We start from the raw sequence: 24,925 nt of genomic DNA, 5'->3' as shown, positions 1-24,925 counted from the left end.
TTTTTTTAAGGAGAAAAAGCATCTGCAATGTTTCAGTTTTAACTATATCATTATCTCAAGAGTTTATCTCTAAATAGAAAGCATTTCACTGAATTTTCCATTTTACCTGAAGCACATACATCTGCAAGAACAGTAGCTTCACCAGGTACCTCAAATGCTAGGTGCAATGCCAGAGGCATTTCTTAAATTTCAAAGTTCATAAAAATCCAGAGGAGAAAGTTCTGACAAGCATATGTTAATGTTTTGACACATTCTATAAATATCCTGGCTGCCAGCAAAGGAAAAAGTAATCCCATAATATTTGAAGAATTTCTGGTTTTATTGTTTAAAGTGTAAACATTTCACATGAACCCTAATCCACTGTAGCCAGCAAGCTCACTCTCACGTTAAGCAGGTTAGCATTCCAGACCAGCTCAAGGGGATGAGTGTATTACTCAAGAGATTTGTTTGAACATTGTCTAAACTAAGAAATTACTACGGAATGAAGAGGAGGATGTTATATTTCCACCCCGTTTGCAATAGACAACTTGTACTTCAGATTAACCTACTTGTGTGGACATGAAGAAATCACTTACAAAGTGTTGCTTTACTATTGCAGGATCAAGACATTTAAACCAAATCTTTCAAGCAGTCGATGGAGTACAGTCTGAAAGGTAAAACTTTTTTGCTCTCCAAGTGTAGGTTTAAGACTAACTGGTCATTCACTATCACAACCTCAGCATTCCACAACAGGCAATATCACTGGATTCACTTTCACTATGCAGTACCTTACACTCCAGTCGTGCTTTGTGGATATGAGCACTAGTGACAGAACAGGTTCTGAACTGTGTTTCTTTCCAATTCCTAACATTTCAGTGGTAACAAATAAAAGCTTGCCCATTTCCACTTTCAATTTTAGAAGGAAATACAGAAACATGGAGTTGTCTCATTCTAAATCAGTTAACAAAGGTGAAAAAATAGGAGAAAATTTGAAAAGGAAGGCAAAAGGTGATGGGAAGAACAAACAAGTGCAAAGTGGGGGGAAAAAAAGAAGTACTTGGGGAAAGAGAACAAACTGGAAAACAAGAGAATTTATTTGGCTAAAGAGGGAAAGGAAAGCACATTGACTTCTAACCGCTTGTCCCATCCAAGAGCTGCAGGTTATTTCATTAACCGATCAAACCTAATATCCTGACAATTTTAAGCAAGCTCCATCATCCATTTGTTGTTTTTCTGTGCTGTTTCTTCATTGTTTTTTTTTTGTTGTTGTTGTTTTCTGTTTCCTTTTTCTTTTGTTTTACTAGATTAAAATTACTGAGTCATGCTAACTGCTTAGGGCTTTATCCAATTTTCTTGGTATTAAGAGAGGGTGATACACTGAACAAGTACACCACCGCTACAGTGCCTGCCACTAGCAATATTTGGAATGATGTAAACAAACCAAAAGTATTTGAAATATTCATGACAAAATGATTTTGAGGACACAAACCTACAATTGAATACCACAGCTGAGATCACATATCCTACCTGGCCTTAATCCTGCCTAAAGGCATATATGCAATATCTGTTTGAAGCAATCTCCATAGACATCTGAGCTTACTTCCAGAATATTGCTTCCTTAGCTAAAAAAACTATTACATGCTTAAAGGATAAGGGCCTGCTAAATTCCAGCAGTGTCTCTTTATCTCCACTGCCAGAAACTCAAGGGGAAAAAACTAAGAAATTAAAAGAAAGCAGTTTGTCTATCCAAAAGTTGCTTTGCAAAAAACCAAACCAAAACAAAACAAAAAAACTCTTTAAATAAGCCAGCATGCAAATTCTGTTGGTACAAGTTAACTCATATGTAAGTGCACTTACACTTAATTGTTACTTTCATAAGCTTTATCATATTTTTCTTTTAACTAAAAGAAAAAAAAATGAAATTCAAAACATGAGGTCTCTACTATCTCTTCTCTTCCTCTTTGAATAGAGTGTCTCCCAGATCACCTAAATGTTCAGAGCCTTACAAAAACATTTGTTGTCAAAGGTTCTGCTATCAATAGCACCCAGATTGCTGTTGAAGGCCAGTATGCTGTTCCCTGGTTTTTGTATAGAATTTACAGGCAGATAGAGGCAACACCCTCCAGCAGACAAAGGATGAAACCTAAGACCCAATAACTTGATTAATCTTGGTGTAAAGTGTGCTGCAATGCTGCAAGCTAGTGGCAGCTACATGACAGCATCCATGGCATAACCACATAATAAAGCTAGATACTGGCCTGGTTTGCCTAGTTTTTCCCCCAGACTTCATCCTGTGGCAGTGGGCTGTAGCCTTGACATTCACTGCCCAGTATTTTTCATTCTTCACAGCAGAATTTCTCATTGATCTCAGCATACATGTAACTGACACGTTAAAAATGAAATTATTCCAGTAGGTTCAAAAGAGAGAAAGAAAATATTTATTGAGAATCAATCCACATCTAGAAAACACTCCTGTATTTAAACGAACTCCAAGTCTTCGGCTGACTCTGCAAATGAAAAGCTAAGGAAAGTGATTGTTGAACCCGAAGAGAGAAAATAACAGCTCCACAGCCAGATGTGCTGACATTAAATTCAAGTGAAAGGATTTGTTTGCTTTCCTGTCAGCGCCACAAAGAAAATTGACATGTGAAATTTCTGGTTCCTTCAGACTCAGAAGAAATAAATATTCTGAAAGGCAGATTCTGTCCTTATTTGCATTCTCCATGTCCCCTCTGGTGAGGGTGCAGAAAACTAAGGTCACATCACAGTTATGTAACAGCCAGGAGAGAATCTGTTTTTTTGTATTCATGCAGCCACACAGCTCCTGAACTGTTAAGGATCTAAGGGACTGATGGTAAAAAATGTACAGCTAATGATAGTGACTATGTTGAAAAATAGTGTATTGTAGCTGAGAATCTACCCCATCAAATAGTGTTACTGGACACTTCGTGTCTACCGCTATTTCCATGGAAGTAAATAGAAGGCATTACTTTCAGAGCTGTGTAAGTCTGTCAGGGGCTGGGTGGAAGCTCAGACCCTGACATACTGTTGTTTTCCTAAAAAGCATCTTTATAATCTCAGCACCTGTCTTTTCTCAATTTCAGCTAAATTTACTTCTCACCACCTGTATCTTTTAACTATTGCTATCTTTAACATCTCATAGCAACTGTGAAATTTTCCCAGTGCTCATACAAAACACCACAGCTTCTAATATATTGAAACAGGCAACATGCTCCTATACTGTCTACTCTTTGAGACCTACATGTATTGAGTCCTGTAACATTTTAAAGCCTTTCTTCTTCATTTCATCTTTAATCCAACAACTTCTGCAGCTATATATGCAGCGTTAGAAGCATCTGTAAGAAAACTATCACAAGAGACCTTTAATTTAGGTCATTTCCTTCGTATTTATAAAATATGTCTGATGGACCTACTGGGGAAAAAAATCACCAAATTTTGAACAGTGTGCAGCTTCTATGCCAGGAGATATAGTACATACATCAGCTGAAAAAACAACACTAAAGAACAAGGACATGTATAAGAACTCCAGAGTTTCCAATGAAAATGATAACTAGTCTTAAATTACTAAATTGAGGGACTCATCAGAACTTCCATTAAAGGATACTAGAAGGTCTCCACTGCTTTCAGCATATGATCACAGGATATGGATGCAGTGTAACAGATTCATGGTCTGCAGGATGTTTAGGGTAGGGAAGAAGTTACAGAATACCACGAATTAGGATAAAGCAGTTCAAATTTCAGGTGCTTGATCCTCCAGGTAATACAACAGGGAGGACACCTAGTGCAGTGCATCAAGGACTTCATTAGGCAACACCTTGAACTGAAGATATTTCTCACAAGAACCAGGAATAAGCCTTCTGGGAAGATATAGAATAGAAACTATACAAGAAGACAGGGAACAGAGAAGTATTTTGGGATATATTCAAATAGTTCCAAAATGTTTAGGAGCAAAAAACCAGTTTTTAACAGATACACTGAGATGATGTGAACACAGAACAAAGTTTCTGAATTATAATATTTTATTTTTACTGCAACATTTTTATAAGCTCCCTCGTTTCCTAAAATAAACTTTAAAAAATGAAACTGGGACATTGATGGCATACATCAATTGCTATGTACTTTCCTTCCTTCATCTACCCAAATTCTCTGCACAATGGCTTCCAACTGGTCCTTTGAGCAGTCCCCAAGGCAGAAGAGAATCAACCATTTGAATTTCATAACCAGAACTTCAGTAGCTATGTTTCTAGACATAGAAAGAAATAAGACAATTTTACCAGTAAGAAAATTAGTTCCATAGGTCTAGAACACAAAAATCTAGACTACCATGGGTGTGTTCGTTGTTTAAGACCTGCTTATTTATCTATACACATACCCCTCTTTACAATCTAAGCACCTGCCATGTAATTTCATGTAAGGATTAGGGGCATGACAGTGACAATCTGCTTACTCTAACTGAATTTGAGCTGGTCTGTAAGAATGAGTAAATGAGAAAAATGAGTCATGGTTTTCTCTTGAAAGATTCGTTCCACCAAACCTGTGAAGCCTATGAAGTATTTGCTCTCCTCGAGAAGAAAGCCACAGATCAATGTCCATGCTGTTTCTACCCATACCACTGCTACTCTAGGAGGCCTACATTCTCTAGCTAACAGGTGAAGAAGAACCTGTCCTCAGAGCTCATTCAGATTCCCATTTCACTGAGCCGAGGTCTGTATACTGCATACCACACAAGTGTCATGGTAATGGTATGTTCTAAGGGATTTAGTATTTCAACTTTGTGACTAGTTGGACTCATTCTAGCACCTCGGTGGCACTTTGGTGAATTGTAAATACCCAAACCCAAAACTGAAATCCACAATCCCTTCTGGATGTCCACAGGTGTCTTTCTGGCTAACTAAAGCTGTTTTGATGGCTATAGGCAGAGCTCATACCACCTCAACAGGTGTCAGAAAATATCTCCTGCTGAGCTCATCTAGAATCCATAAAATAAGCAGACTATCTGTATTAGGCATGAGGAAAGGCTGTTCAGCCAAATACATGATAGAACAGGGAGTCCAAGAGGAAAAAGGTTTTAATCAAGTGTCTACACACATGCAAGCCCACAGCAACAGGGCCCCAGCTGGATTCCCACCAGCTGAGAGCTTGTGAACCCTTTACTGTAGGATGCAACTCCACCAAATTTCCTGTGAACTGAAACATTATGGGGCTGCTGAGGCTACAAACCTTGGCAGGAGTATGAAGGCCACATCTCACAAAGACTCAGAGCATCATGCTCAATCTAAAACACAGCAGCCACAACAACCTACAGTCAAAACCACCAGGGAGACAGAGCTCACTCTTACATAGCATCCAAAGGGTTAGCAAATTGCTTCACAAATTAATAAATTAGCAGCCCTGGTCCCTTTTAACCCTCAGTCTCAAAGCCATGTCTCACAGCTATCAAAGCCACAGCCCAGACAGCATGCTGCACAGAAGGCTCAGTACCTATTCCTAGGGCTATTTCTATTTTCAGTGATTTAAAAAGACATTAGATACAACTGAGGTTTTCAGACCAAGGGATGAAATCCATGAATTCATTCTCCTAAGTATGAAGTTGCAAAGAGATACTTAGTTACATAAAATTGGCTACAGCTATTTTAAGACTCCAGCTGTGTCCCCCAAACACAGATGTCCATGCCGCCAAGCCTAACACAATTACTGAATCAAATATAGTTTCTCTGCTGATTGCTTCTTTCACACGTACATGACCATCTGCTTATCACACCCATTTTTTAATTTTTTTTTATTTTTACCTTGACACATATTTAGACCACACACTCCTTGAGAAACAACGCATTTCTATGTTTGTGCCTATGCAATATGGCCCTAAATACAATTTGGGGTTTTAGGCATCTCAATGGAACAAATTATTATGATATATAGGATTAACAACTTTAAAAGTCTGGAGATATAAATGTCAGTAGCTTAAACAACAGAGTGATGTAAGCTTGGGAAAAACAGATGTAGGGAATAAGCTTGGCTGAGGAGGAAATGAGTGTTTGTATGCTGCAAGCTATATTTGTTTTTCCTTTGTGCAAACTGGCTAATGGTAGTGAGAGTTTTGCCCTTTACTCAACTCTTTTTTTTAATCATCAAAAATAAAGCAAACATTTTGTATGGTAAATAGTGTCTAGGGAAATGCTCTGTGACCGAATGGTACAAGTGATGAGGAACTAGTAAGAGAGCACACGTTTCCCTTAAAGCCTTATAAATATTTAAAATCAATTGAAAAGGGTGTAACAGGAAAAAAAAAAAAACACAGATCACCTCTAAGTCACACCCCATAATCAGTACGGGCTCTATACCACAGTAACTGGGGCCTCACAGAGAGCTCCACCTTCTCAGAGATGTTTAAAGAAAAAGCCCTACAGCTACCACGGAGATTAGTCAGTGAACAAATAGAAAAAGAACGGCTTTAAAGTAAGAAACGTCGGCAGGGTGGAAAAAAGAATGATCCAACCACATGTTAAAAGCTTCCCGTGCCTCTCAAAGGACAGCAACAGCAGGGCAGGGACTGTGTAGGCCCACTGCTCCTAGACGAGGAGTGGGATGCCAAAGGGTGCATCCCAGGGGCAAGCACTGCTGCTGCCTGCACCTGGAGTTCTGCAGCATTGCAGCCTTTATTGAATCACATGCTGGAAAGTGAGGAAGTGTTAAGATAGGCTTGGAGCCGAGTGCTCGGCACCATCAAGTGAGCAGAATGGCTTCACCTGCCAGGTTGGGCACATCTCTTCTATAAGAAGCGTGTGGGAGAGCACAGAAAGTTGTCACTATGAAGCATAAGGGCAACATCTGTGAAGCAAATAAAACAAGGGACATGACACACTGACCAGCAGCATCAGAAAGGCACTACAGGAAGCAAAAGACCTGTCTGACCTTGCTGATTTGGGAACAAGGACATTCTGGGGAGGAGGTAGCAGGACCTAACATAGTTATGCATAATATCACAGTTTGTGGAAGATCTGCTTAGGCAATAGCCACAGTTACAACTCAAAACAAAACACCTTTGTAAAACTGATAGCATCTACTTTTCAGTACTTTCCCCTTTGGCCAGAACACCTGCAAACAAGTGCAGGTGTGCTCACATTGTGCTGGCAGCACTCAGGCTTCCCTACCTGGAGGTCTGCCTGCCAGTATGTCTCAGTTTGATGCAAAACAGCTGCCTGAACAAAACAAAAACATGAAGGGGTAAGGTGTAGGTAAAAATATCATCAGGACCTGATGAAAACACAGCAAGAAGATGGAAGGCATAGGAAATGAATGGCAGTAAAGAAGAAAAGAGGTGGATGTTGCATTTCCATCAAATCAGACTTTCCCCACTCCAGCTAAGGTATTTACACTGGCATGGAACAACTGACACGCGTTGCCATTGTCAACCATACCAGTAAACTTTGCTCGTATTAGGACATATACACACAGATAACCAGCAGATATTTTTTCTGATTTCAGCAGCAGCATCAGCTAAGTCTGACCTTCTGTAAGCTCTTTAAGTAGAACTAGGAATGTATGCAGGTATTTTCACTGCTCTGAGCATCCTGCCCACCAGTTTTGTTTTTCGTCACACTGTAGCTGGACATCATGTTGGCAAGATGGTTTTCCTCAGCACTTTATTACTCCAGTGTTTCTGAATACTAAGTTGCATTACTCTAATTTCTTGGAAAGTGTAGGGCTGAGCTAATCGGAAACTTTATGTGTGACTTGGTTTTCACCCTTACTATCGCTGCTTCTACAGCACTGTCACTTAAGGATCCCGCTGTCTTCTCATGGATGCTGAAAAACAACATTCTGTGCCATCAGAACTATCTTCTCAGCAGAAGACTTAAATCTATGACAGGTTACAAAGTATTGATATTTCAGGTGTATAAATTCCCAGATAACAAACAATACATGATTCTGAGGCCTGAGAACCTCCAGGTTTTGATGCCTACCTTGGTTGAAGTCACTTTTCTCCCATGAAAAAAAACCTACAAGTTTAAGCCACTTTCATGACTCCATTGGGAATAAGAATATATAGTAACCTTAAGTCCCTACATAGAAACAGAAACAACCCTAAACCTTATGCCCTAAATAGCATAACAAATACAAGTTCTCCCATCACTGAAGCAGTTGTTGGTTGTGTGTAGTATTAGCACATAATATCACCCAAAGCTTTGCCACTTCAGCCACAGAAACGAATAGAATCAAGCCACTGCGCTAAACAGCAGAAAACACTTGAGTTCAACTTAGTTTGGCCAAGGAGAAGAAAGAGAAGAGTTGGGCAAAGATGCATGATTGAATTGTGGAGGTTAGATAGGAAGCATGTAAATGTATGGAAACGTAGGAGGTTTAAGATAAGTTAAAGAGTGATAGTGTGAATAAATCTGAATGAATCAATGGGGGATCTGTCAGAGAGATGTTTGAAAAGGTCCACTAAGCATGGATAAATGAAAAAAGTTTGGATGGCAACAAGTGATAAATACAGCAGGTATACACCATGTCAATTAATGGGACTGAAATTATAATAGTTCTGAATTATTGGGGTTTTTTTATTATTATTATTATTGAAGAAATGCAATCGAATAATTCTGACATTTCCTTGCCAAAAGCTGGGGTTTGACAAAAATAAGCCATAGATTGTTTTCTATTTTTATAAGAAAAAAAAATAAGAGGAAATATTAACAGTGTAACAGAACTGTGAAAACTTCCATGGAAAAATAAAAAGTATTTTTTATGATATTTCTAAAAATTCCTTTCAAAACAAAAACGTACACTCATCTGTGTTGCATAATTCCCTCCCTTTCAATTGTAGCAGAATAATCTTCATAAAATATGTAAATATTCTTCTCAACAGCTACAGATAATGTAAGAAAGATAATTTGCATTCAAGAAATGATGACATTTACAGGTGAAAAACAAGGAATTGGTTTGAAAAGGGGCAAGCAAAGAGTGCCAATAGATATACATAACTAAGACTGACTGCCCTAAATTACCACTGTGGCTAAAGAAATTTTACGAGAGTCTTCAGCGGGTCCCCTCTGACTACTTATCATCAGTTAGCTGGACTGGAGATGCATGTAAACAGTTCAGTGGCTAAATGAGGCCTCATAAGAGGACAAAAGGATCAGATAGACCTGAGCAGCTCCACAGATTTGTTTGTCAAGTAATGAAAAGAGCACATTTGAGAGGGAGGAGTAACATAGGACAGGCAGATATAACCTTGGCAATAATATTTTGCTGCCAGAGAGATAGTACAAGGCTCTTTCTGGCAGACACTGACATTCCTTGCCCTGAAACTTAGTGTCTGCCACTCTCAAAACAGCAGGATAAAACAAGCTGCACCCACAGAAGCACTTGCAATTTCCCTTCCTTGCAGAGCATTGCAGACAGCAGGAATTGTGTAACTGGGATGGAACAGACATGTATTCCCACTGGGGCTGGACTGCAGGCTGGTCTGAGTGTGAAAGTGACACATCTGTGTTACAGTTAAGGAAAGTGTGAACAAGAAGTCTGAAATCAATTCAGATACAAAAAAAGTTAACAGGCAAAGCCAACTCATGAGGTGGGACCATTTTCTGTAAGGGAGCACATTATGATGCCTCCCCAGATCGGTTTGTTCATTTTAGATGCTACAGAACAGTTGATTCGCTCCCTGAAGCACTTCGAACACAAATCACCAGACTAAGAATCAGTCAGAGGAAAGAAAAGTAGAGATTTCAGTTCAACTTTTAAGTACTGGTGTTACTGCAGAGACCTTACTGCAGATATCATATTGTTGCCTTCATACTAACTACACTAAGACAAGAGATGCCAGTGAATCCAGATGCACACTGAAAAACATCAGACATGCTATATGGTTTTATTTTTCACAATTTTTTTGTTGTCACCTGTATACTACTGGGTCAGTTCCAACTAACTTAGGCTATAACTTTCAGGTACAGGTGCAGAGATGATCTGGAGAACCCCTAGGACAAGGGGATTCTCCAGATCAATTCTCTCTCTCTTTGGAAATAGTCTGCCCTCAGAATAGAGAGTTAGGTCAGGATAAAAACAGATTTGAAGAGTCCTCTGTACTCTTCAAAACACTTTTCCTCAGATGCTATTAACCCGCATACAGATTTGCTAAAGTAGCTATGTCCCTACTCTTTCTTCATTAATAACCTTCTTCTGTTATCTTTCTCTTCCTCTACGACAAGAGGGTGTTTTTTCTAGAGTATGTTTACTAGTTCCCTAAATTTCTAATTATAGTTCTCTGCTCCACCATCTGTGCCACAATCTTTCCATGCTCTTTTTTTTTATGTTATCAGTTACCAATTGTTCTGCTGCCTCCTCCCCTCAGTAACAAATCGCACATCCCTCCTCCACACCTGATCCTTTTTCAGCCTTTAGCACACACTGAGGACAGCCTCTGAAATCTGCTGAGATGAGAATGCCTCCTCAGCACAGAAGGCAAACCACACCACCCAAATTGGAAGAAGCTTGTCAAATGCCACAGATGTCTGAGGTTATTCTCATCCTATACCACCAGGGTCTAGTCTGAAAAACGCCTCTACCTGGGAAAGAGAGCAGAAAGAGGCATCCCAGGCCACTGGGAGATGCAACATTCAGTTTCAATAGCCCAGATAACACACACAGGTAAAAGCACATCACTTAGTAATTTAGAGTGGGAAGGATAGAGGAGAGTGAGAAGTCGAAGAAACAGCAAAAGCTTATAAAAAAGTTGAGATTGGCCTTTTATCTGTTTCCATGTAAACTTCTAGGAATATCAAAATAGGTTGCCAACCAATTTTTATCTCTCTGAAATGTTTGCCCTTCCCTTTTCATGACATTATCATTTGCCTGTTTTTTATTCATAGCACAGGTACAGTTTAAATAGGCAGTAGAAGCTACATAATTTAAAATCAGATACGTTGTGTTTCTCAAATCTGATAAAGCAAAGCATACTTCTCTTAAAGCATACCGCAGCTTGTAATGCAAGCTTACTTTTGTGGAATCAGACATCATACATTCTTGTCATCCACAGCAAGGTCTCACACAAAGAAAAGCCCCTTTCCATCCTCCGAGGGGGTGCCACCAGCAAAACATTCAACATCCTTCCATTTTTCAGCACGTATTTGTCTGACACAATTAGCATTCTGCTCTCCCCTAATTAAACTCAGTTACAGCCTCCTTAATAGACAGAGCAGCATTTTTCCCAACTGATTTAGAACAATTCTATTCCTATATTACTGTATTTCAAAACAAGAAAGTCACTCTCTTAATATCAACTCTTCCTGGTCTCTGTGAACACTGATTTAAGGTATTGCCAAAAAAATACAACTAGAGTATCTTTTGTATGGTCAGTTCAAGAACAGCAGGAGTGGCTGGTGAATAATCTGAGCCTCTTCCACCTCTTTCACTGAAGAAAAAGGGAAAAAAATATGTTTACATTAACAGAAGCAAGTACTGGCACTAAATATGCAAACCATGAGGCTATAGAACTCACACTACAAGAATCTGAACGACTTCAACAGCATAAAAGAACATAATGACTTACTCTAGATGTCTTTCTAAACTCGGTCAAAGATAACGTAATTATCCATTGCCTGAGCCTCTAACCCTTTTTTTCCTTTTTGTTGCCCATCTGCATATCATGTGCTTGATTTAAACTGCTCCAGACAGGAGCCTCTTCATATTATTATTCGTTAGTGGAACTATGAACACAGTATGGAAGTCTTTAGAACAAGCTAAATGAAACAAAATAAGCAGGATTAAAGCACATCTTTTCATGCTATGAAATCAATTCGTTCCTCAGAATCCTTTCCCAAGTTTGGCTTTAAATACGATTATAATATACGTGGTCTGTTCTGAAAACAATGCCTCCTATTTTATAATGCTGTCCCATGACATAAGAAGCAGATGTTGGTGGTACAGCAGTAGAGGCTGAACCTTCCTGCCAATATTCCATTACATTTTGTTGCTGTGTGGCAGCAGAGGAGCAAACTGGTGTCTGACACGGAAGTGCATAAGAAGCAAAGGTGTGTCATTTAATTCTTCCTGTGGAAATAATTTGACTCAATGACATTCATCAGTGCTTGCTGAACATTCGTGGAGACCAAACAGTGGATGGAAACATAGTGAGGCAGTGGATGGTGCATTTCAGCAATAGTGACAGTGATATGAAAGACAAGTCATGTTCCAGGCAGCCATGCAGCTGTCACACCACAAAATGAAGAACATCTCAATCAGATCACCCACATGAATTGTTGGATTACGGCCAGGGAACTGTGTACAGAGCTGAACATCAGCTTCAAAGTGTTGGAAACAACGGTGGCAACATTGAAATATCGCGAAGTTTGTGTCACGTGGGTCCAATGAATGCTCACACAGGAACAGAAGGAACATCGTATGCAAGTTTTTCCTGACCTATTGAACCAATACAAGGTTGAAGCTGACATTTTCCTGGATCACATCATCACCAGTGATGAGATGTGGTGTCACTGCTATGAGCTTTAAAAATCAACTCTGACTGTTCACTGGAACACTGACTAAGCCAAATGCTTGAACTTCCAGAGAAGATGACATCCTTTCTCTTTCAATTCAGTAACACCGGGCTCCATATCAGTTTGAAGACCATGGAGCACACTATCAATCTCGGCTGGACTGTCCTACCACACTCACCACACAATTCAGATTTGGCATCTTCTGAATTCCATCTCTTCAGGCTGATGAAAGAAGGTTTGTGGGGGCAATAGCACCTACACAACAGCTGTGAAACAGTGGGTCACCTCCGCTGGTGCAGATTTTTACAAGTGCAGCATGCAGGCTGTTGTTCACCATTAGTGAAAATGTATAGCTAATGGTGACGACTGTGTTCATAGAATGGTTTGAGTTGAAATGGAACTCAAGGGTCATCAGGCTCCAACCCCCTAGCCCTAACAGCTTCCCAGGAGATCTCATCCAACAGTTCCTTAAACAGCCTGAAGTTCAGGGTCCTGGCTTCATGTTTTGCCAGGCCTACATAACTCAAGATCACAAACTCAACCAGAGCATGGTCGCTGCAGCCCAGGCTGCCTCTGATCTTCATGTCTTTAATTATCTCCTCCACACTGGTGAGCACCAGGTCCAGAAATGCTTCACCTCTGGTCAGGCTGTCTAATACCTGAACCTGAAAGTTATCATCAATGAAATCCAGGATTCTCCTGGATTATTTGCAGCTCACAGAAATATTAAAAATAGTGTTTTATAATTCAGAATTTGCTCTATCAAAGTGTTATTGTGCTCTTTGCATCTTCTAGCTTCCATGAAAAAAAAAAAATAGGAAGCATTACTTTCAGAGCAATCTATGTATATATGGAAGGAAAGGACAAGGAGGAAAAAAGACCAACATTGCTCAGACAGTAACATTGTAAAAAATATATATTCCTACTTCAGGGATGTCAAATAATTTTTAAGATAATACTGCATAAAATACTTCCACGTATTATATCCCCTTCATGCCAGTGAACAAATTTAGTTGTAACTAATCAGCTAAAAAGCATAAATGCAGTAGCTGCAAAGATCATTCAAACAGTAGCTGTAATTAAATATTACAAACAGTAAAGTGCTTTTTATAAAAGTAACAACAATAATTTTCATTTATAATTGCTTTCTGTGAAGATCACAAACATCTTCACAACAGAATGAGGGACATCAATTAGCACTTCCCAATAGTTAAAACCTATACAAGAAAGTCCCTTTTAAAAAATCACAGTGTTATAAATATCAGCACTCAGTAGGAAACTTGTCAGAACAGATTAAGCAGAAGCAGCCTGATGTGCAGTGCCCCTACCCAGCTTGAAGCAGGATCTGCCCTCAGAACCGGACTATGGGCAGACTTAGACTGGTTTCACCAAACCCAGCCGCTTTAAAGCCAAGCACCCAGGCCTGCATGGGTGTTCCAGTGGATTCACCTGCCAGCTGACAGCAATTGAAGTCATCACGATTTACCAGAGCTGAAATAATATTTGCACACTCATAGCCTGTGGTAAGCATGAAGGATAGCAGCAGCCTAGCCTCTATAGAAAGAGGCTCAACATAAGTCGCCTTTCCCAAGGACAAATCACAGTCACTGTGACTTACCTAATGCATGGCAGCCATTGAGACTTGAAGGCCAAGATCCACAAGGGTTGGTCAGTTTTAAGCAGTTTTTGTTCTTTTGTTTTAGAAGCAAGTTTAAGCTAAAACTAAATACGTGATTCAAACCAAAACAAGTGTCAACATACAGCTTAGCTCAATCGAATTAACTTGAAATCATTCTTAATCTAAAGGAGAGATAACTTGTGGGTATCCAGCATTTTGGCTTGCCTGGGCTGCACTGAGTAAAGAGGAATTGTCTTGGACCACATATATGTGGATCGCTCCAGAAGTAATGCCTCCTGTTTATTTCCATGGAAACAACAACACATACAGTGAGCACAAGAACATTGCTTGATAGAGTAAATCCTCAGCTACAGAACACCATTTTTCAACGCAACCCCCACTCCTAGCTATACATTCTCATCAGTGAGGACCAAGAGCCTGCATGCCACACTTGTAAAAACCTGCACCAGTGGAGTTAACACAGTGTTGTTACCATCACCGCTGAAACGCACCACCTACTGTCTTACTGTGCTCATGCATTGTTTGGTCTCCGTCAACGTTCAGTATGTATCAATGAATGAGTGCCATTTTTTCCACATAGAGGAACTCCGCGATACACCTTTGCTCCATACACACTTCCATATCAGAAGCCATTCTATCAGAGTGCCCCTCTGCTGTCATCACTCGGCCACAGCATGCAATGGAATGTTAGTGGGAAGGTTCACCCTCCACTGCCCTGCCACCACCATCCACCTGTGTTCCTCAGAGATTTTTAATGAAAATTTTCCAGTGCTTCATTCTTGAAAACAATTATTCACAAATGTGTGTTACTGCCAAAAAGCTATGACATGAATAAAACATCATGTGAAGCAAGGGGTATTTCTCCCTGCCAATACAGTGTTTATGAAAGTCCAGTAAAGAGACATGATCAGATTTTTGAATGTCTGATCCCAACTCTACATATTCTTTTTGAAAATCTGCAGGTCACGTATTTATGCTGACTGAAAACTGAGTCACAAATATTAAAAAAAGATAATTTCTTGACAATCTTGAAGTCTGTTCTTGAATTCCTTCGTCAAAACAGAAAGCAAGGCTGCATATTTTTCACTGTTTACAGGACTGCATTCAGCCACTGTGTGAAAATTCATGAACTTACTTGCTATTACTTGAGTTGGCACCACACTGCACTCCATGCCCAGACTTCAGCTCAGATGGGGCTCATAGCACACCACTGTCTGGTTGCTGCTGAGTTGCAGTTGCAAAGCTGCTTCCATGATGGCACAGGGTACAGGGCAAGCCAGACATGCCTGGGCTAACTAATTCATCTTTCAGAACCACCCAAGCAAACAGAGAGTTCTTTTTTGTCCAGAAAAGGCTGCATGAGCTGGCTCAAACAAGCCTCATACTACATCAAACTTGCCCAAATCCCTTCATATTGCAGAAGAGCTGCACACAGGGAGGGTCAGTATTCATGGTCACATCAGCCAGCTTTTGCAGGCTCTTTGGGCAAAAAACACTGCATCAGGATTCCTGCTGTGACATTATTGTGAAGGACAATGGCACACAGCAAGAAACCAGCAGAGGTATAAGAAGGGAGAATGCATTTAAGGAAGAGGGAGAAGCAGCATCAGATGGAGGCAGCAGAGCAGCTCAGCGCAGGCTGCCCTGACAGGCACTGAGCTGCAGCAATCTGCCTAACCCTTACAGCAACTTCTGCTCTATGACAGATGAGGCACAAAGAGTAAAGGCACAGGCAGGAGCAAGTAAGAGCCAGCTGCTGAATGACAGACCCTAAGAGGCTCCAGAAACACAGAGCTGGACGTGAGGCACTGTGCACAGTGCTTGCAGCAAAGGAAGTCAGATTTAGAGGGGAAAGAAAAGGAGAATAATAAGCTAACAACATGGAGTGCATTATAATTTCTGCCAGCATGGTCACTGGTGGGAAGTACAGACCATGCCTGGTTCGAATAAATCAATAATATTTTCCTTTGCTGTTCTGTGAATAACTGACTCCAGAAAATATCCTGACCTTGTGTCATCAATCTGTCTTATGGGAAGCAAGCTGCTGTCCTTAGACAACGGCAAAAGCATGCAAAATCGTAGGTCATGAAGAGATAAAGAAAAAGTTTGAATAACAACGACAGGCGTGTTTCTATTTAACTAATAAAACCCTTCTAAACATAAGAATAATTTTCAATACAATTACCCATGCATTAATTTCATAACACTTCACTCATGTTCCTTCTCTCCCTTGCCTTCCTTTTCTCTCTTTTCAGATTAAAGAAAATCCAGATGGGGTGCAGGTGCTGCAAAATGATACAAAGGTACAATAAAAGACGTTAAACTGAATAAAAGAACATTAGAACATGTCTGTGCTCCTCCACACCTACTGCTAAAATTAGTTGGAGATTGGAGCTTTCCCAGAGTTTGGGTATCTTTAAAGTCACGCCAAAGCATAAATGCTCTCCCTTCTCACAAATGCCCTTTTGATTTATTGTAATCGAGGTCTATTTCTATAATTCATGAGCCACAGAAATATCGTGTGGGACTGAAAACTCATCTTAACCAAAAAGATTTTCCTTACATAGGTAGCATAAGCTACCCTCAATTCAGCAGAATGAAGAGCACAGACTTTGTCAGAACCTCCCTCTCCCCTAAAAAATGAAAATCAGCTACAGATCCTTGCTTTTATCACAGTTCCTTATTTATTTTTAATTAAATTAGCTGCAAGAACAATTTCTATGTTAAAAGTCATCCTGAAGGACACTTGTTTTAAAAAGACAACACTTCAGTCCCACTTAATGGTTACTCTTTTCCTTGGCCACATCTCCAAAACAGGTAAGGAAGTGGGAAAAAGCACTGGTCCTACGAGAAACAAGGGAGGTTCTTTGATATCTTCCTGGGCTTCTAGTGAACCTCACTACAGCGGTCAGTTCTGTGCTACTCTCAGGAGTCTACAGTAATTCAACATTTCCATTCAGTTTAGGTCATTCTCAGGACCTCAGGTAAACCTCAGCGACACCAGTTCCTTAAGAACTCAAGCTTAAAAATGAAGCATAAGCATTTTTAAGTACTACTAACATTTCTTCTACAAACTTTTCTTATGCCAGCTACATTTTTGATCCAGAAGAATTACAATCACCTGGATGCACTCACGAAGGAAACAGCTACAAACAAGATGAGCAAAGAAGCAATAAATTCAAATTCAAACAGAACCGTGAAATTAAAGAACAGAAAAAAGAACTCCAGAAGGATGAGCTAAATAGAACAGGAATTAAAAATCGTGTAAACAGCACAGGGGAGACCCTCTGGAACCACAGAGGCGATGCTTTTCAAGATGACAGCCTTGTGAAGTGTGTTGCAAAGCTTGACGTTGCAGTCAATGGCAGCAACTCCCATGCTGGTGTGCACCCCACTCTCAGCCCCAGCACAAACTCAGTGAAGGAAGCCAGTGAACAGGGCACCTCCAGCCAGCCAGCAGAGCCTTCTTCAGTCAACACTGGAGACTTCCACTCCAAATTGAATGAGTGTGGCCAAGAGCTTGACCTAGGAGCAGGCAGACACAGGAAGGCAGACTGCAATCAGACAAACAGTATTCTAGGTGTGAAGCCCCAGTCTGTAGAAGATAGCAACTTTCCCCAAGGAAGTGCAGTACTGGAGATCCAAAATAATGATGCCATAAGACTGCCAGATATAGATTATTGCCAAAATGGCAATCAAATCAGGAACTATGTTGAAAAAGATAGCATTTCAGTCAACTGTGCACACCCAGACCAAATGAGTAAGCATTCAGTACTGCAGGGCCAAGACCTTCATGTAACCTCACCTTTGCATATGAAGAAAAGCAGTATCGAGCCTTTTAACAGTGACTCTGCAGGCTTGAGTGAGGACATTCCCAATAGCATTGCTGCCACAGCTGTGCCCACAATAGCACAGGCACCCACACACAACAGCCACAAAGACATCAATGGACAAATTGAGGAGGAAGACGCAGAAGTAGCAGCCGCTTTGGCTGCACTGGAAGCTGCAACTGCAGGTGAAGACCTGGAAGAGGATGATGAATACTAGATGAAGGTCTCTTTCTGATAGAATGGGTGAGATCCAGATTTTTTTTTTTCGTGGATTTACATGAATGCATGTGCTGTTCATGGGGACAGCTGTTACAAAACCTATATATGAAAAGAGTTGGGACTAAATCTCTATCCCTTTGAATGTTTTATACAGCCTTCTAACTTCTACTGCCTGAGGCACACACACTCTTCTGTACAGGACAAACCAGGAGGGCAAAGCATCATTCTTTACACACATGATATTCTGCTGTATATCCACCTCATCTGGTCTCACACAAACATTTCCCTCAGTTTTGACTCTCAGGAGGGTCTGCGCACACTGCATTTTCCAGGTTCAGAAAAATTCCATTATTTAAAACTGAACTATAGAAGACATGGAGTTAGAAATCACAGATTTTCATGTTAGCACAAACAATTAAAACTGACCCACAGCTCTATAATACAGCGTGAAAGGAAGAAGGCAGCTAGCTCACACTTCAGTTCAAGCACAGGTGGGTTTAGGATGATAACTCTACTTTTTCTGTTACACCTTGCCTGGACTTGATCTGATACCCCAGTGACTTGCTTTCATAGAATCAGAATTGCTCAGGTTGGAAAAGACATTCAAGATCATCAGGTCACAACCACAACTTAACCACACTACCTTAACTCTAACAACCCACCTCTAAATCACATCCCTGAGCACCACATCCAAACAGGTTTTAAACACACCCAGGGATGGTGGCTCAACCACCTCCCTGGGAACCCAATTCCAGTGCTTAACAACCTTTTCTGTAAAGAATTTTTTCCTGATATCCAAACTAAACCTCCCCTTGCACAACTTGAGGTCATTTCCCCTTGTCTCGTCACCAGTGAGAAGAGACCAACCCCGCTCTCACTGGAAGCACCTTTCAGATATTGGAAGAGAGCAATAAGGTCTCCCCTCAGCCTCCTCTTCCCCAGACTAAACAGCCCCAGTTCCTTCAGCAACTCCTCATAGGGCATACTCTCCAAGCCCTTCACAAGCCTTGTTGCCCTTCTTTGGACCTGCTCCAGCACCTCAGTGTTCTTTCTGTACTGAGGTGCCCAAAACTGAACACAGCACTTGAGGTGGGGCCTCACCAATGCCAAGTACAGGAGCTGGATGACTTCCCTAGTCCTGCTCACCACACCAATCCTGATACAAGCCAGGATGCCACTGGCCTTCTTGGCCACCTGGGCACACTGTTGGCTCATATTCAGCTGACTGTCTATCAGTACACCAAGCTCTCTTTCCATCAGGCAGCTTTCCAGCCACTCCTCCTCAAGTCTGCAGGGTTGCCTGAGGTTGTTGTGACAAAAATGCAGAACCCAACACTTGGTCCCACTGAAACTCATACAGTTAACCTTGGCCCATTGATCCAGTATATCCACAACCCTCTGTAGTGCCTTCCTACCCTCTGGCTGTTCAACACTCCCTCCCAACTTGGTGTCATCTGCAAACTCACTGAGGGGTGCACTCAATCCCCTCATCAAGATCATCAATGAAGATGTCAAATAGGAGTGGCCCCAAATACTGAACCCTGGGGGACACCACTCATGACTAGCTGCCAACTGGAGTCAACTCCGTTGCCACAACTCTGGGCTCAGCCATCCAGCCAGTGTTTCACCCAGCAGAACGTATGCCCATCCAAACCAGGGGCAGCCAGCTTCTCAATGAGGATGTTGTGGGGGACAGTGTCAAAGGCTTTACTGAAGTCCAGATAAATCACATCGACAGCCTTACCTTCATCCACTAAGATGTCTTAGAACTAAGTCAGGTTTGTCAAACAGGATCTACCATTCGTAAACCCATGCTGACTGGACCTGATCCTCTGGTTGACCTTCAATTGGCCCATGATGGCTCCTGAGATTATCCATTCTATAACCTTCCCTAGCACTGAGATGAGACTGATAGGTCTAATTGATCAATTTAGATTATCAAAACAGCAGAAGCCAAGCCAAAGTCAAGAGTGAGAAAGTCAGGTGGGTTAATGAGCATAAGAACCATGCACACAGTAACAGAAGTGCTGAAGAGGGATCAAAATTAATTCCTACTAGATAGATTAAAACACCTTGAAACCACAGCCTGAGATCTCTGTACTCTGATAAATTTTCCAAGCCTACATCACTTGCCTTAACAAGACAGTTTGAAAAGAAGTTGTGTCTTCAAGCTCCCCAGCAAGATGTGTTGCTTATGCATAACCACAAAGAGCCAGTAAGGTCACATCTCTGACTTGACTGCAGTCCCTAGTCTTACAGCAGGAAAGATTGTGCTTACAAGCTGAATTAAGCATAAGACCTCAGAGTATCAGACCTGCATTCCTGGTAAGCTTACTACTCCTCTGATCTTCAGACTATTGAGTTACTTTTGTTGGATTCCTTGTGGAAAGCTAAAGAGTTAGAGATCAACTCGGTGCTGTTGTTTCATCTAAAGGTGGATATTAACAGTTGTAATAGGAAACACTTGAAATTTTATACTGACATGTTGTGGTTTCTGAGCCTGTTAAGCGCTCAATAAATTTTTTAAACTTACGAAAAATTATCTGGTGGTTTTTGTACTTCACATAATTTTGATTATACAACAGTTACTTAAAAATAAAAGGTAAATCCTTCACTAGATACACAATAAACATCAACTATGTATTTGCCAACTGTATATGCTGAATGCTAAAACCATTAACGTACATGTAAGAATCAGAATAAGAGGTGAGTCTTAAGCAATGTATAAACACTTAAAGAATTTGTTTAAATGCAGATTCCCTCCTTTTATCCAAATACTGCAAGATAAAAAGAAGTTTTCCATTTCTCTAAGCTAGGGACTTCCAGCACAAATCAAAGTCAATTATTATCTTTCTCCCAGAGAAGTAGAACAAAGCAGATGAGAGCACGCTGTTCACAAAGGACTTTCAAACCAAAGCAGCTCCCAGACACGCAGAATCAGGTATCTCTGCTGAGACAGTGCTTTTGACCACTGGGCTCTAGGCTTGCAATCTCTGCAGGGACCAGATGGGCCATACATGTTTGCTGTGGGTCACATTCCCATTGCCTTAATTGTAAAGCAGACAACGCATTGCAAAACAAGTACATTCACTGCACGGAAAACACCTGGTCAAGGCTCCTCTTGACTGAAAAAGTAAGTCAGAGACCTCTATACCTCAAATCTGCAGGGTGCAAAAACTTTTCTGAAACAAGTATGAGGTATCATCGCCACTCAGATTTTCCTCACCTCCTATCTAAAATGCTGGATAGGGCTTCGGGCAGCCTGACCTAGTGGGTGGTCTTTAAAGTCCCTCTCAACCCACACCATTCTATGATTCTACACAAGTATGTGTGCTGAGCATCAGCCACATCACATATTGGTGTAATCTCAGATATACACCATGTCCAAACCAATGTTTTGTACATTCATTTATAGAGTAGAACCTAAGTGTTTCTGCTTTCTCTTGAAGCAAAAAAAATGAGAGCTAGTCAGCCAACACTGGTTAATGTTTCTATATTTGATGAATTTCTACACATGTAAGTGTGAAGACATTTGTGTAGAAATGAAGAACAAACAATATGGAAAACTATTACAAAAGCTGGAAATTCTATTAAAAAATATTTCACCTCAGAAGCTGATATTTTACTGGATATTCTCTAATGATAGGCAGACAGCTTAAAGGGAAATTGTAGATTTTCTGAGTGTAAGCAAAGAGATGCTGAATATGAGTAAGCTAATAATGTTCTCTTTTAGCAGTGGGTCAGCACTGGGTAATTATAAACAAAAATTCAGATCATGGCATAGATCCCAAATATGAACAACAGGGAAGGAAGATGTCCCAGTCCACCCAACTGAAGGAAATTAATTGATTTTATCCTTAAGTAAATATTAAAGGGCACATTTATTTACAAAGCAACAACAAAAACCAAGAGACGACAATGCAGAGTTCTTCAGGTCAGCAAACAAAATCATAACAAGAAAGTAGGAATCTGGAAATAGATAAATTCCACGCTTCTTTTTTTTAAAGAACAAAGGCAATTGACTGGGCAAGTGTTGCTATGGAGACTCTCCATTAAAAATTAAAATCCAGAAATAGAAAGTCATTATTTGCTAAAAGATGCTTTAAAGTAATCTAAAAATACAATTTTTTATCATGTAAATTCATGAAACAAGAAACACTGACTTAAAAAGATAAAAATTAATATTTCCCTCATGTTGCATCTGCAGTTTTAATTTTCTAAATATGATTTAATTTTCCATAAGATTAATTCTTGCCAATATATCACATTTGGATAAACAAGAATAGAATATATGAACATTTATAACAGCCTATTTATACAATATTTCATACATTTATTCAAATGCTTAAGTTGAACATTTTAATTACCTTGAAATGATTTCACTCAATGGATTATTTATCCTGAATTGTGACATCCCTCCAAAATTAAATGCAGTAGAACTTAGCACGCTAAGAACACAAGAAAATAAGTTTATCAAAGTCAGTCTACATGGGAACTAATTTATTTTTAAAGAAAGTATTATCAACAGAGTTGCTTTAGACAGTGTTCCAGGTTTTTGTACATCTGTATCGCATACAGTGCTTAAGACTGTTGGACGCCTATAAAGAATTCTCATTGGCCTTTCCAACAAGAACTGCCCTTGGAAAATAATTTTATTATATTTTTTCCTTCCTTGCCATCATGAAAACAAAGTAGAAAGTCCCCAGCTCCTCCCCTGGGCAGGCCTTCCAAATTTCTCGCGCACACGCACACACGCACACACACACACACACACACTCTCCCTCTTCTCCCCTCGCCCACCCCCTCCTCCCCCCCCCCACCACACACACTCTCAAAGTCAGGCAGCTCAGCCTCTTTCTCCACTAAGGATTTCACTTGGGATCTCAGGGAAATTTATTTTAAATTTTTCATTCATTCTGAACCTTCACAGTAACTTTCCAAACTTCAGAAGAGAACTAGAATTGAACCAAGTAAGATAAACAGAAATATTCAGCCTGCACCTATAGATAATACTACTTGTGTCAGCTGCTACTGACTGAGCAGCGTTCCAGCTGCTTCGGGATTTTTTCTCAGCATAAACAGTCACGTTTTTATTAAAGATTCTGTTTGTTTGTTACAATGGTTTATTACAGCTTCAGAGCTGATCATTATTTAGTAGCCTGTCTATCACTTCTCTTGGGCAGTGACCAACTCACTGTCTGAGCCCCTTTCCCCACTCCCTCATGCTTCCATCCTTCAGTCAGAGGTGAGCAGTATCTCCTTGGACGACTTTACGCAGCCAACAACATTCTTTCAGTGAATTGGGACAGACAAAGACTATCTTGATTTTGTTTTTAACCCAATTGCTGAAGTTCATAACCAGTCATCTCATAACCATCCTCACAAACAAAACTGTGTGGAAGCTGAACAGATCCCTGCCCTGAATCTCAACTGAAATGACTGCAGACCAAACAACACACCAGCTTTTTTCTATACTTCACAATTCAGTTCTGTACGTTACCAACAGGGGAAAAAAAAACAAACACAAAAAACAAGTATTTCAGGAAATACAGCATCCTGTTACTATGTCAGGTGGCAGATAACTTTAGAAAGAGCACTGAACCAGCCCCACAATGAAACCATGTCACACGAAGGCTGTGGTTTAATTTGTTTGCTCATTGTGCTCACTGTTATTTACTCTGAGTCAGAGATTAGCTTCATCTCATGAGGGTGCAGAAGCACAAGCAAGGCAACGCCCTCAGCCTTTCAATCTCAAGGTTGGTCAAATTTTCAATTTGATCTGTGACCACATACACTGTGTGCCACTCTTAACAATCCAAGCTGCACCATGAGGTAGCCAGTAGGTTAAGGAGACTTATTCTAAAGGAGAGGAATGTACACAACAGACACAATATGACTACGAGCAATAGGACAAACACGAATGTATCAATGAGATGAAAATATCATGTAAGTATTTGATGACAAACTGCAGAGATCAGGCCAATAATTTCCTGGAATTAATGCTACAGGTTGTTTCCATCTCTTGTCTAGTGATTGATATCTAAATAAAGCTTTACTTTCGTCCAGTTCTCATTTGAGAATCAATTCCAGCAACAAGATAATTAAAAAAAAAAAGAAGAAGAAGAAGATGAGGATAAAATCTTCAGAAAAACCTTCAGATATCTATGCAAATTTTGGCATTTCCAATTCAAGGTCTGCTATATCAGAAGGTTTTGCTGTGGCCAAAACCAGTACAGATTTCTCTGTCTCTCCCCCCAGTATCCATCTCCAGAAATGAAGGAAACATTATAGGCTGTTAACCCAATGAATTTCAGTTTGGTAGATACAAGTGACACAAAGGTTAATGTATGAAGCATTCGGAGCATTTTCCCAGAACAAATGACACTATCTCATTTCAGTTATTGTTAATTTCTAGTGATTAATCTCCTGTTTATTGAAACTTGCGTATGAAACTCAGCTAGTAAAAGCAGCTTCAAAAAAGAAAAAACCCAACATTAATCAAAATAAAAACACATATTCCACCCTAATTGCGAATTGCTTTTCCAGAGTCATGCATTTGTGTTAATTAGCAGCTGATGCGCACAGCTATTGTTTTGACGTGAGCCACACATGTCCTGTTCTCTCTCATTGCTTTGATTAAAAATTTGGCTTGAGGAGAGGTTTGCGTTATTCCTCTCAGTAATTGCAGCAGCCACTTCCCGGCTCCGGGAAGGGCACAGCGGTGGGGCTCGGCTCGGCTCTGC

General features: G+C 40.3%; 1 protein-coding gene across 2 annotated transcripts in view; it reads left to right on the top strand.

Annotated features, from left to right (window-relative positions):
- Positions 1-18,947, top strand: part of C4H4orf19 (chromosome 4 C4orf19 homolog) — a 40,850-nt gene extending 21,903 nt beyond the window's left edge. The window contains exons 4-6 of one of the 2 annotated variants that reach the window (XM_019614905.2): positions 599-653; positions 16,389-16,436; positions 17,223-18,947. In XM_019614905.2, coding sequence (XP_019470450.1) covers positions 599-653; positions 16,389-16,436; positions 17,223-18,180 — 1,061 coding nt within the window. In that variant the 3' untranslated portion in view covers positions 18,181-18,947. The remainder of the gene's footprint in view (positions 1-598; positions 654-16,388; positions 16,437-17,222) is intronic. The other variant, XM_010710304.3, reaches the window with a different exon arrangement.
- Positions 18,948-24,925: the final 5,978 nt, after the last annotated feature.

This window comes from Meleagris gallopavo, chromosome 4 (genome assembly GCF_000146605.3).
Source record: "Meleagris gallopavo isolate NT-WF06-2002-E0010 breed Aviagen turkey brand Nicholas breeding stock chromosome 4, Turkey_5.1, whole genome shotgun sequence".
Taxonomy (NCBI): Eukaryota; Metazoa; Chordata; class Aves; order Galliformes; family Phasianidae; genus Meleagris; species Meleagris gallopavo.
This window is presented reverse-complemented; position numbering and strand designations above follow the sequence as displayed.